This window comes from Dama dama, chromosome 8 (assembly GCF_033118175.1).
Source record: "Dama dama isolate Ldn47 chromosome 8, ASM3311817v1, whole genome shotgun sequence".
Lineage (NCBI taxonomy): Eukaryota > Metazoa > Chordata > Mammalia > Artiodactyla > Cervidae > Dama > Dama dama.
This window is the reverse complement of record NC_083688.1, coordinates 44,988,949-45,002,736: the sequence shown is the minus strand read 5'-3', so window position 1 is coordinate 45,002,736 and position 13,788 is coordinate 44,988,949. Positions and strand designations below refer to the sequence as shown.

Genomic DNA, 13,788 nt, shown 5'->3' with positions numbered 1-13,788 from the left:
TCTGATGCCACCATCCTACACCCTAGTCTGATTCTCCATCAGCCCCATCAATAGCTTCAGATCTGGTCTCCATGCTACCCTCTTAGCAGTAATAACTCATTTCTCTATACAGTGGAATGATCTAATATAAACCATATCACATCCCAGCTCAAAACTCTCCATGGTATCCCTTCCCACATAGAAACGTGCAAACTCCTCCCCCGGCCATGTCATCTTTCTGACCTTCTCTCATGCCATCTTCCTCTCTGCACACACCCACGCTGGCCTTCTTTCTGCTTTTCAACATGACAAGTTCATTTCTTCCTTAAGGTCACTTGGAACTCTTTTCTTGTGCCTTCTCTCAGTGGGTTGGCCTTTTGGACTCAATTGAAGAAGGCACCCTAGTGCTAACTATCCAAAACTAAGCTAGTCTTTTAAGTCCATTTGTATCATCCCCCTGTCTTTATCATATCACTTACTATTCATTTCTTAAAGTTAACTTATTTCTCTAGTTGTTTGTTATCCCATCATATTAGAAATACATGGCATTTTATCTAGTACTTTACAGTTCACACACACACATTTGAGATCCAGGAGAACAGTGATCTTGTCAGGCACACAAATATTTTTTAGTAAATGAATCATCTTATTTGATACTCATATTCCTCTCACTCATTCTCATGCAATTCATACACAAGAATAAAATAAACTTCTTGTAAATCTCTGAAACATAATAAACAGTTTCAAACTTCCTTGACTTTACACAGTGGTCCCTGTGATGAAATGTCCTTTATTTGTTCTTCTATTCATCCTTCAAATCCCTGTTTGCTAAGCAGCATGCAGATGGATGTGAATAGGAGCCATGGAGGTGATGAGGCAGGGGAGTGGGGAGCCTGCCCAGTTGGTGAGGTCCGAGCTTGGGGCTGGAAGGAAGACTGGAGTCTCTGCAGGGAAAGTCTGCCCCAAACCTGGAGCCTTCCCTTTCCTCAATACAGGATGCAAGGAGATGGGGGACTTTGAATATTCAACAACCTACCCACCATCTTCATTTGTGTGTTTGTTTAAGTTCCCAAACTTTTACTATCCAAATAGAAATTGACATGTAAGATAGCCCCAGTCACCTGCTCAGCCTAAAAGCGGTAGAGGCATTTTTGACTCCACCCCTCACACACACACACACACACACACACACACACACACACACACACACACCTCACATCCAATTTGTCAGCACATCTGGGCCCTTCTTACTGCTGCCCCCAACTGGCACCCTAGTCCAAACGTCATCATCCTTGGCTGAGCCACCATCATAACTTCTAATTACCTCTCTTCTCTCTCCCATGTCCGTACCCTTCATTCTCTGCAAACAGCCTAGCCATCTTTTTAAAACCGAGACCCTGTCACCCCTACTAAAAGCCTTCCAGTGGCTTCCCATCATATTTAGACAGTTCAGCAAAACCTTCATCATGCCTGCCAGGCCTCCCTGCATGCTCTGGCCCAGACTCTGACCACTGGCCACCCTTCCAGTCTTGTTTCCTACCGTGTTTCCATCTGGAGCCCAGGAAGGAGGTCAAAGACACGGACTCTGGAGCAACTCTGCCATCACTGCTTGTGTGGCACTGAACAAATTGCCTGACGTCTCTGTGCTGCGGTTTCTACATCTCTAAAATGGCATCCCACTCCAGTACTCTTGCCTGGAAAATCCCGTGGACGGAGGAGCCTGGTAGGCTGCAGTCCATGGGGTCGCTAAGAGTCAGACACGACTGAGCCACTTCACTTTCACTTTTCACTTTCATGCATTGGAGAAGGAAATGGCAACCCACTCCAGTGTTCTTGCCTGGAGAATCCCAGGGACGGGGGAGCCTGGTGGGCTTCCATCTATGGGGACGCACAGAGTCAGACACGACTGAAGCGACTTAGCAGCAGCAGCAAAGAGAAGATGACAACACTTTATCAAGCTGCTGTAGGCCTAAGGGAATCCTGAAAAGGGTCTCCAGCCCATAGCAAGCTCCTGCACATGCTTCTGGTTTTAAGTAGTTTGATGTCTTAACCTTTAAATTCAGAGAAGCAAGTGAGTATGAAAAAACAGGTTAAGAGAATATACTTGCAGTTATATTCTTGCAACTTAATGCAAGTTAAGGACACATTTTTATGAAGTCTTTATAAAGAAATTATGAAGGTATGTACATAGCAAAATCTCCCTTTGCCCTTCAACTGGAGAAAAACCTAAGAAAGTGTCATGAGTTTTAATAGCACTGAATTAATTGATGGCTTGATTAGTTAAAAAAAAATAGTCTATTTAAAACTCTCTTTTATTTTTTTTCATTCCTGATGTTAAACACCTTCCCCCAGTAAAACCAGTCTTGGATTTCAAAGGGGACTGCCAAAATCACTGACCTGACTGACATGGAAGGGAGGAGAAGGGCGCACTCATGGGCTGGGCGGGCCGGGAGCTCTGGTTGGTGCTTCGTCTGCCAGGATGGCTATAAGTCACCTCTTCTCTTCCTGCTTTGGCAGCTTGGGCTTTCCCAAGGCTGATAAGCATCCAGATTTTTGCCCTACCATATCTGCTCTCCAAGAAAACAATAACCCTCTATCCTGGTGGAGGTATTTTTTCTGCCATAATGCCTTCCCTTTCCGATTCTGATGAGTTGATTTTTTTTGTGAATGGAAGAAAGGTAAGTTTATGATATGATTAATATGCATTTTCATATGTCAGAGATAAAAACCAAGCTGATTTTCTTTTACTGATGCTGTTTCTGATTTATTTAAACTCCCTTTTCTGTCTTTTTCAAGTCACATGTAGTAGTATGAACTTGACCATGGGTCGTTAGTTTAGGGTTTAGTGCAAAATGATTAAAGCTTGGGAGTGTAAATTAGCCTCCAGCTAGTTTGCTCTTTTCTTTTGGAATCAGTAAGGAACTCTCATCTTTATCTGTTAAATTACAATGGAAGTGAATTCTGACCCAGGCATTAAAAGCTATGTCGTCCTCCCATTACATGGAGGTTAGCTCTGCTTGAGTTTAGCAATGCTATTCTATTTTATTTATTTTTTTCCTTTGGAGGCTTGTGTTTTATTCATGGGCTATCGGCCTCCCTCCTGCCCACCCAGGGCAGGTAGGAGGCATGAGGGGAAGGGAGGGCAGCTGGGCTAGGAGGGGGCCGACTGCCGCTGCGCTTTGTAGATGTACTCCAGTGCAGGGGCGATGGTGCACATGTCCAGCTCGATTTTCTGAGCCCAGCTCTGCACATCCCCGATTTTCCTGAGTGCCTAGTGGAAGTTCTCCACCGTCCCGATCCACTGACCTGTCTGCTTGGCAGACGGGGCAGCCTGAATCTGTAGGGTCTTCACCTTGTGGTCCAGCTTTCCCTGGCTCCTGTTGGCCTGGGCCACACCTACATTGAGGTGATCCACCAAAACTTCTGTCAGGCTGGTGGCTGGAGTGATGGCCTCTTGCCTCCTCTGCTACTCTTTGCGTTCATTCTGCTTGGCCTGGTGCTCTTTCAGCAGGTGGGACAGCATGGTCACGGTGGGCTGGGGACAGGGCGCATCCGGCCCCCTCCAACAACACTGTTTTAATAGAAGGAGTATATGACATTGAGGATAATAATAGCAAAGGAGGGTTTTATTTTGCCCTAATAAATACTTTCAGGCTGCTCAATGACCCTCAAGGCTAAAGCATCCCGGCCTGCTACTTTGAGCCTGGAGCAATATCATGATTGAAGACAGCACTAAATCAAGTGTGACGATGATCCGGCAATTAGAATGGTTGAGAAACATTGACCTGGAATATTGCATCAGGAACATCGATGTCTTTATAACACAGAATAGTGTCAGCAGGCTGTGTCCCCTCAATGTAGGGGCACACAGGAGGAAGGGGCAGTGGTCCTGGCTTGCAGGCCATCACTCCCAACCCCCATCTTGCTTCCACCTTGGAAATTATTTCCGTAGCCACACAGGTAGGGTGTTAAAGCAGTCTAGGTGTAATGCTTTGCTTCTGTGATGACATTTCGCTCAGCCTGCTCTGCACGCTGAGATTCTGAGTGGGGAGCACTGAGCTCATCTCTGGCTGAGTGAATCTCCTGAGGACTCAAAAGGAGACTTGAAAATAGGAGGCAGTTATGAAAAATAATGTGGTTTGTTACTTTTTCTGGGGTGATCAAAAACACTTTCAGTGGAATAAGGTCCTGTGTCTCTAGTTTCAATGTTGCGCCCCTTCCTAATGTGTTTCCTCCAGTTCTCCTCTCTAATCTTGCCTGACTGTACCCAGCAGAGATGCTGCCTGAGTTGGGGAGGACAGATAACTTTATCTCATGTGCAGGCTTCGATCTATTGGGAGTAGCAGCCTGGAGTGCCCTGAGAGGCAGAAGGGAGATTCCTGTCCCCTTAAGCTCTTCCTTCACCCAGGCACGTCCGTTTCAGGGGGCAGGGGGAGCTGGTGGGGGCAGCAGGGGCTCCCTCATAGCATACTCTCCTATGACTCCCTTAGAGAACCTTCTCTGGCTAAGCTTTTTCATGACTTCATGTGGCTGAGTTATCTTGAGTCAATTTTGGAATCTGTTTCCCCATCTGGATCCTCTCCGAGTAGCTGTAAGGGAAAAAATTATCCAGAATTTACAGTTGTCACATATATGAGAAAGTTCAGAGACATTGAAACAGTGTTCCATTATTTCTCCAGAATTCTATTTCCAGTGTTAGAAGAGGCTTCTTTTGTTGTTTTTGGTCCTTGTGAAGCCAGCACCTTTCAAAAACATGCCCCCAAAACAACAGATAGGATTGCCATAACACGATGGTATTATCTTCCTAAAATCCCTTCTTATTTCACAATGTAGGTCATAGAGAAGAATGCTGATCCTGAAGTAAATCTACTATTCTACTTGAGGAAAATCCATATCCTTTTATTTTACTGTAATTAATCTGGCTTTGGTGGTAAAAAGAAAACATGCTAAGACTTCTAAAGGAAGTCATTCTTCCTTTTGTATTTGCTCTAGATAAATAACCTTGTGTTCAATTTGCACAGTCTAGTTGGAGTTCAGAGAATGCATTTAAAAATGACAGCTTCGTGCCATATTCATTGTATTTTTTGCCTGGGAAAAACCAAAATGATCATCCAGTGAACCATGAGTGGGATAACATTGGAAATAACTTTTTGACTTTTGAGCCCCATGGTCACCTTGATGATGGTTTTATATTCAGCAGGGTGAATGTGAAAATGTCCAGCCAGGAACTTCCCCAGTGGTCCAGTGATTAAGACTTCCATGTCCGGGGGCATGGGTTCAATCCCTGCTTGGGGAATTAAGATCCAACATGGCAGGCCAAACAAAAGATTAAATAGTCCAGCTGCTTGCTCAAGGGTACATGTCACTGACAATGACAATGTGTGTACCTTCCCACAAGGGCATTTCACTGACTTGTCATCTATGCCTTTTGATAATCCTTATCAGAGAAAATAAGGTTTTATAAGCCTATTTCAAAATCCCATTGTATAACTAATGCACTCCAGATCTTTACTTCTTATCTGGACTCTTTTTCACATCTCACTCCTCCTGCACCTTGATTAAATATTCAAAAATAATTTCTTGGGCTTGAGTGTAACTATAAAAGGGTAGCAGGAGAGAGTGACTGTGGCAGTGGTTACACAGATCTATGAGATACAATTGCGTAGAGCTGGGTATACCACATAGTATGAGAGCATGCAGAAGTGGCAAAATCTGAAGAAACTCTAGCCTTGGGTTTTCTGTTTTCGGTATGATATCTATGTCAGTTTCCTGGTTTTGGTGTGTTGCACTATAGTTCTGTGGGATGTCAGCATTGGGGGAAACTAGGGAACAGGTCCATAGGGCAGTCTGTACTATTTTTGCAACTTCTTATGAGACTACAATTGTTTCAGAATGTTTTGGAGATTTTGGGGGGAAGTTTCCTGGTGCCTAGTGGTTAGGATTCCGGGCTTTCACTGACATAGCCTGGGTTCAATCCCTGGTCACAGAAATGAGATCCTGCAAGCCACATGGCCAATAGATAAATCAACAAATAATAAGTTAAAAATAAGTATACTTATTCAGTGTCTACTGAGAACCAGGCACTGTACTAAGCTCTGAGGAATTGATGGTGTGCCAGACAGTCCTCTCTCCAGAATCTTCATTTCCTTCTGCTTCTGGCTCTTGGCCTCCCAACATGCACATCCAAAAACATGAAGCGTGACTTCCTTTCTCCTGGTCCTTTCCTCGCCAGACTTACCTAATAACTGTGTGTACCTAATGTCTCATTTCTCTGCTGACTCCATCTCTCACTATTTAACATTTCAATCTGGTTTCCTACCCCCATTATTCTACTACTCTAGCCAATACTGCCCCTCAGTGTCCCCATTGCACTCACTATTCAGGGAATTGGGATTACAGTTGAAACAAAACAAGGGAGGCGGGAGGGGGGATCGAGATGGGGAACACATGTAAATCCATGGTTGATTCATGTCAATGTATGGCAAAAACCACTACAATATTGTAAAGTAATTAGCCTCCAACTAATAAAAATAAATGAGAAAAAAAAAAAAAACCAAACAGGCCAAATCCTTCCTCCTTGGTTTTGCCACCTCCCATTTTCCCAGCTTTAAAATCTGTGTTAGTCAGCATACACTATCACTTCCCTTTTCTTACCTTTCTACATCTGTGCCACACTTTACCATGCTTTCTCTAGACTCCCAAAGTGAAGAAACTCTATATTAGGAACAAGCTGAAAATTCATGGGCTCCCAGGTAAGCAAGGCTGGTAGAGCCCTAGACAGAATCAGCCCCAGCCTCCCATTTCCATGGTGGCTCACACAGTGAAGAGTCTGCTTGCAGTGCAGGAGACCTGGGTTTGATCCCTGGGTCAGGAAGATCTCCTGGAGAAGGAAATGGCAACCCACCTACGCGGCCCAGACCTGCTGGGGTGCAACCTCATGTTACCCCTCCTTCTACATGACAGATCCCGGCCTGCTGTTAAGCAACCTGACCTGTAAAAACAAGATACTGCACCAGCAAGGGTTGATGTCCCACAGCTACATGGGTTAAAGAGGGTGTGTCATTAGGAAGCTGCTTTAATGCAACTGTGAGATCCTGGCTCTAGGATAAAACTGGAGAAATGGGATGGGTCAGAAACATCCTAAACACTTGTCCTCACTTTCCCACACCCTTCACATACCCAACCCTAACACCTTGCAGTTCTTGAAACAACTCTTCATTCAGTAGATGAATTTTACCAAGCACCACGTGTGCAGAAGTAAGCTGGAAGACACAGCTTCTGCCCTCAGTCTAGTGCATGAAGAGACAGACAGCGGGTGTGATGAGTGCCGTGTAGTGGGAACACGGACAGGGCCCTCCCACCAGGCTTGAGCAAGGAAGGAAGAGAGAAGGGTTGTGTCGGAGTTTCTGGGAAAGGGGAATTCATGGGGGAAAGGGTATTCTTGGTGGTGGTGTGGGGGTGCAGAAGCAAGATAATATATTGCTTTAGAAGAACTGAAAGCAGTTTATTCCAATGGATATAAAGCTTTGGGGGGTGGGGGTGGGAGGGTATAGCAAGAGATGAATGAGGAGTGAGATCCTTGAGGCAAAGAGTCAAGTTTGGCATGCAAAACTCAATCACTTACTGGTGAATGACCAGAAGTCAGTGGAAATTCCAGGGTCAACTGCACACGCTGGCCATGGGCATTTAGTCTCAGGGTAACTTCTGTATATCCCCATAGTGTTGTGCATCTTGGGGCCCTGAGAGAGTTCTTTTCTTAAAGAACCAAAAAAACCAAAAAATAAACTTCTGATATATTATTGTTTGTATTTGACTTATGTAGGGTTGTCAGCTTTAGCATATAGAAATACAGTATGCCCAGGCAAATTTGAATTTGAATGCATGGGACACACTTACACTAAAATATAATTCATTTTTTATCTGAAATTCAGATTTAACTGGGTGTTCTATATTTTGTCTGGTCACCCTACCTAGCGAAGAGCTTTAGGATGAGTCAACAGAACATGGAAGAAACTGCCTGAATCAGGCACTTCTGTTGGGACTGGAGGAAGGAGGCATCAAACTACTTGTCTGGTAACCAGAGGGCAAAGCAGCTGGTTGAATCAACCTTTCACTTTGCACTCAAGGCAATGTTAAAACAAGAAGCATAGATCTGCTTTAAGGTCTAACAGAGTGAAAAGTCAAAATTTGCCTCTTCTTTGAGTCAGACGGCTCCTGGATTCCTTTGCTTGAAAATGTCAGGTCACCAAAGGCAAAGAGAAGGGGTTTCTCTGAGTTTTCCATTCAGGTCAATGGTGCTTTCTCATGAAGGCCTCACCCACGTGACTCTGCCTGAAGACAGAAAGCTGGACTTGCCTGCATGGGCTCAGACAAGGGAACACAGGGAGCAGGGTACCACCCCCTCTGAGCCTCTGCAGAGAATCTCAGCTTCCTACTCTGCGGCCTCCTGACCTGGTATTATCTCTTCATGGGCAGCAATTTCTAGATGAAATCATTCTCAGCCTCCACCCAAGCCAATTATAACCTGTACCCACAAAATCTTTCTTAAACCTCCCCCAGAGAAGTCCCAAGCAAATTCTAGTAGACTCTAATAGCACCTGAAGCAAAGGGATTACATGTATTATTTGTTCTTTCTTTGTGGAAGCATGCCAGTGTCTTACACGGAAGAGGTACACAAGAGTTTGTTGATATTACTGGCTCAGGAACCAAGTTATCAATTTATATTTTCTAATCCTGTAATCCTATAAGAAAATAAAAGCGTTACATTGCTGAACCAGGAAAAGATAAACTTCCTGGCAGGGGTTTCTGAGTTTTATTTATGCACCACCTCCTAGCACCTCCACAGCAATAACATAACACGAGTGCAGAATCTATTGTCCCCAACCCTGAATTCAACAGGCTTTTCCCTATTCATCTGGATGCAGACTCTGATCTAACTGGCATGAGGCTCTCTGTAGTCTTCACATGTCCCACTCGGTGTGAATATCCAGAGGACTCACTGTAGAGCATGAGCTTTTGATTACAAGGTGCTGCCCTTGTGCCACTGGAGAGCTACCATACTGTCTTTCTAAAATCCAGAAAATGCCTCATTCACAAATGCCTTGGGGATTTCAGATAAAGCCGTGAGATGTGGGTGTGTAGGGATATCTTCTCACCTTTCATCAATTAGCTCACTTATGTGCAAAAAGTGGGGCAGCTCTCTTAAGCAGGAAATCTTAGGAGACTCCAGAAAATGACTCACTTGTTATCAGTATCTGAGGAAGAAAAGTATAGAAAGCAGAGCAGCCTGGGTCCCTCTTCTCCTTGACCTCCTTCCTTCCAGTCCGCCTCACCGGCACCAAGTACGGCTGCGGGAGCGGAGGCTGCGGTGCCTGCACTGTCATGGTGTCCAGATACGACCCCAAGACCAAGAAGATCCAGTATCCTTTGCATTGGCCCAAGCGCTTCTGGGAAGGGTGCAGAACCGCCACGTCCTGTCCCTGTGTCCCCTCTCCTCTCTCCAGGCGTCCATTGCACTCACATGGCCTCTGGACCTGCTCTCCTGTGACTTCCCATGCTCCAGATCTTTCCTCTGGACTCTCTTCCCATCAGGGTGTATCTGTCCTGCATTCCAGCCTCTCAGGGCCACTCTGTCTCTTGCCGTACAGATATTTGCTTTGCTTTTGAGCAGATCTCAGACCGAGGGCCAGGCAAGAATGGGTTTACACACAAAGAAGGGAAGCATTGTCCTGGCAGAAGGTTTAGATCAACAAACACTAGAAGAGTTCTTCCCCTGAAGGGCCGAGTGAGACCTCCCATCATGTTCTGTGACTGAGCCAACGCCAACTTGACCTAAAATGTAAATTTGCTCACTGCTTGCATGTGGTCGGAGAGTTGTCAAGCAGGATTCCCAAGTTTTTGGTCTTAAGTCTCTGGGTTATGCTTTTCACAGATTAGGAGGAGGAGACGCAGGGGAAAGGAAAGCGGTGAGTTTAGCTTTGGACGAATCGCATTGCAATTACTATGGGACATGCAAGAGGGATTGTCCACAGGTATCTACATAGACAGGTCTGTTACTCAGAGGGGAGGTCTCATCCGGAACTAGTTTGTTGGAAGTTATCAACATAGATACTAACAATGACAATAGAAAGAGCTAATGTTTATTGAATGCTAGGCACTGTTCAAAATAGTTTACATCATGTTATCATATTCAGTCCCCAAAACAACTTTGAGATAGGCTCGACTGTCACTCATATTGAAAAAAGAGGAAATGGAGGCAAAGAGGGTTAACTAACTTGTCAAGGTTATGAGGGCCAGTTAGTGGTTTTCAACCCTGGTCATTTAGAACGTAGCGGGAATCACAGGAGAGCTTCCAAGTTTAGGACACTGCACAACAAGAGACAGGGAGATGGGCAAAGAAAGACACCCCCAAAAGGAGACCAAGAGGGAGTAGCCAGGTATGAAGGAGGAGCATCCAGAAGAGAAAGTTCCCAGGTGGTAGAAGTGCAATAGTATGAAAGACCAGGACATGGCTCAGAGCCATTAGATTGCTCCCAGAGCACTGTCAGCAGACTTGTGGGGCTGGAAGATGAGGTACAAATACGCAAGAGTGACTGGAGGGCCAGGAAGGCATGGATAGCTTTTGAAAAAACTCGACTAAGAAGGAGCGAAAGATGGGCTGGAGAGATACATTGGCCTGGGGATTTATTTTTAGCACACAAAAAAAAAACATTTGAACTTCTAAATTCAAGGGAATTTAGAGAAATGAGACCCTAGAAAGGAAGAGCTTAGAAGGGCAATTGATAACGAAGCAAGTCCATGGGAAGACAAGAATAGAAGGGATTCAGAGCCCTGGGGAAGAGGTGGGGTGGGGTGTCCTCACCCTCCAGGCCTGGACTGGGAAATGAGGCTGACTGCAGCTAGAGATGAGTAGGGGTGGGTTGGGCAGTGATAGGAGAATATGCCTCTATTTCCTGGATGAGGCATAAGGCTAAGACAGGAAACCAATGAGCCCTGGAAAAGTTGAGAGAAAAGGAGGAGGGAGATAATATTAAGAGAAAGTAAACTTAATGGAGGAGGGCAGCTGGAGGACGAAAAAAAAAGCGCAATAACCCAGGGTTCACGCTAGCTCTGTACACCAAGCACTCTTCCAAGAGACTAAACTGGACTAATGAAGACTGGACCCCATTCCCAACCAGTGAGATGAGAATCTGATGTAACCACATCTGCTGTGTCAATAATACAGACTCTAGTGTGAGAGAGACTGTCAAGACAGGGGCATGAACCCATGGTTTACATACTTGCCCATACACTGGAATCAGCTGAGGAGCTTTGAAAAGTGATGGAGTGATTGCATCCCAAAGATTCTGGTTTAATTAGGCTAGCCTTGGACTTCCCTGACAGTCCAGTGGTTAAGACTCTGTACTTCCGATATAGGGGGCTCGGGTTCAATCCCTAACCAGGGAACTAAGATCCCACATACTGTGTGGCATGACCAAAAATTAATAATAATAATTAGGCTAGCATGCAACCAGAATTTTTGTATTTTTAGAAACTTCCCACAGTTGAGAATCACTGGGGTAAATTATCCCATGATGGTTTACATGAGTCAATATATCATTTTGTGATGAGAAAAAGCCTTTTTTTCCTCTGAATGAGAAAAATAAACAGAGAATGAGGGTCTCTTGGAGGTTCTACACAGAGCTCAGTTTTCTTTTTTTCCATTTCTCTCTACCATTCTACTCCAGCCCTATATTAAGTCCTTTCTTGAACACTTCCAAAAATTACGGTTTTTATCTAACGTTCTCTGTGTTCTCAGGGAAATACAGTCTCAAGACCCTTTCTAGAAATAACTCCCTGAATTATGTTACCTCCTCCGTGTGATTCCAGTGTGCTCTCTTTACAAAATCCCATCACAGCCATTATCCGGTTACAGCCTGCCTGGTGCCCATCTGCTCTCTGTATGGGGCTGCCGTCACCACCGTGGAAGGTGTAGGAAGCATCAAAACCAGGATTCACCCCGTGCAGGTAAGCGGACAATGTGGGGGGACCCAGTGCTGGTATCGGCACCCTCCATAATCCAATGGACTCCAGTTAGGTCATCAATTTTGAGGTATTTTTTGTGCTTTTAAATTCTCATTTTGTGGGATTTAGTGCTTCATAGCTAGGGATCTTTTCAGAGCTTGGTATATAGGGACTTCCCTAGTGGGCCATTGGTTAAGATTCTGCACTCCTCCTCTGCAGGGGAGCACAGGTTCCATCCCTGGTGGGGGAACTAAGATCCCATATGCCAAAAATAAAATAAATTTTTTTAAAAAGAGAGAGATTTGTGTATAAGATTTCTTCATCTTTATAATTTTAATATATCTTAGCTTCTCAGTCTCATCCTTGCCCTAAACTAAAACAAGGACAACCCAGTCTGATAAGAGAAGAAAATGAGATAGGAAACTACAAGTTTATAGAAGATACCACTGGCCTACCACATTTCGAAATTACTGAACTGTGAATAAGAAGCTAATCTTGTATACAAATACTCCCCAAATGTCTCATGAGAAGCTGAACACCATGCTACAATAAAGCACAACTAAAATGACGAAGTATTTATTGATACTAATGTTCAGAGGACTTTTTAAAGAAATTGCAGTGTTACTTTTATGAACTATTGAACAAGAGTTTCTTCGGAGATTAAATTTTAAAAGCAGGGTGTAGAAAGAAAATTATGGATTGCCATAATCTCCTTGGAAATTTCTTCCCCTAGAAAATTGTGTTAGAACGCGGAGGCTCAGAGCTTCCTCTGTTGATGTGGTGCATTTATGAGCACTTTTGGTAGTGTTTATCTTTCAGCTGTAAACTTAATGACTTTTTGATCTTATTAAGCTCTTACTCCACACTTGGCTCACCATCCTAACAGTTATGGAAGCAACCTAATGCTGCAGCTTATCAGAGTTCTTCCTCCCAAATTCTGACAACACTTGATAGTTCAGTAGTGTCCCGAACAGGCTTTTACTGACATGTGAGAGCCGCTTCTCTTGTGTTGTTGGAAGAGGGTGCTTGCTATGACCAGTGCGTTCTTTTGGCAAAACTCTATTAGCCTTTCCCTGCTTCATTCCATACTCCAAGGCCAAATTTGCCTGTTACTCCAGGTGTTTCTTGACTTCCTACTTTTGCATTCCAGTCCCCTATAATGAAAAGGGCGTCTTTTTGGGGTGTTCTAAAAGGTCTTGTAGGTCTTCATAGAACCATTCAACTTAAGCTTCTTCAGCGTTACTGGTCGGGGCATAGAATTTGATTACTGCTGGGAAAGATTGAGGGCAGGAGGAGAAGGGGACGACAGAGGATGAGATGGTTGGATGGCATCACCGACATGACATGAGTTTGGGTGGACTCTGGGAATTGGTGATGGACAGGGAGCCCTGGCGTGCTGCGGTTCATGGGGTTGCAAAGAGTCAGACACGACTGAGTGACTGAACTGAACTGATCTGAGAGCCGCTTGTTAAATGTTAGGGATTTTGTGAGGCAGGCTTTAAGCACAGCTGTTACTAAAAACTAAACTATACAAACTTAAAAGTAGGTAAATGATATTAAAAAACAAAGTTAATAAATAGCAACTTTTATTGTATCCTAATTATTTTACTACATTTTTCTATCACCTATGCTTTTGAGGCCATTTATGTCTATTGTAGCTACACAGTGGAAGTACCTTGTAAATGTATCCACATTCAATGACACCACATCAGAAGTTTAACCTCAGCCTCTATGGAAATATTTATATTACCAAAAATAGTAGAAGCTACAAATAAGGACTGTCTTCCCAGAGATCCAGTTGTTAAA

The 13,788-nt window shown here is 44.2% G+C and overlaps 1 protein-coding gene and 1 pseudogene across 1 annotated transcript in view; one reads left to right on the top strand and one right to left on the bottom strand.

The window, feature by feature from the left end:
* Positions 1-2,603: 2,603 nt before the first annotated feature.
* LOC133060987 (aldehyde oxidase 4) overlaps positions 2,604-13,788 on the top strand; it is a 78,999-nt gene continuing 67,814 nt past the window's right edge. The window contains exons 1-4 of the mRNA XM_061149039.1: positions 2,604-2,657; positions 4,813-4,870; positions 9,302-9,398; positions 11,877-11,985. Coding sequence (XP_061005022.1) covers positions 2,604-2,657; positions 4,813-4,870; positions 9,302-9,398; positions 11,877-11,985 — 318 coding nt within the window. The remainder of the gene's footprint in view (positions 2,658-4,812; positions 4,871-9,301; positions 9,399-11,876; positions 11,986-13,788) is intronic.
* On the bottom strand, positions 3,131-4,954 carry LOC133060989 (biogenesis of lysosome-related organelles complex 1 subunit 1-like; annotated as a pseudogene).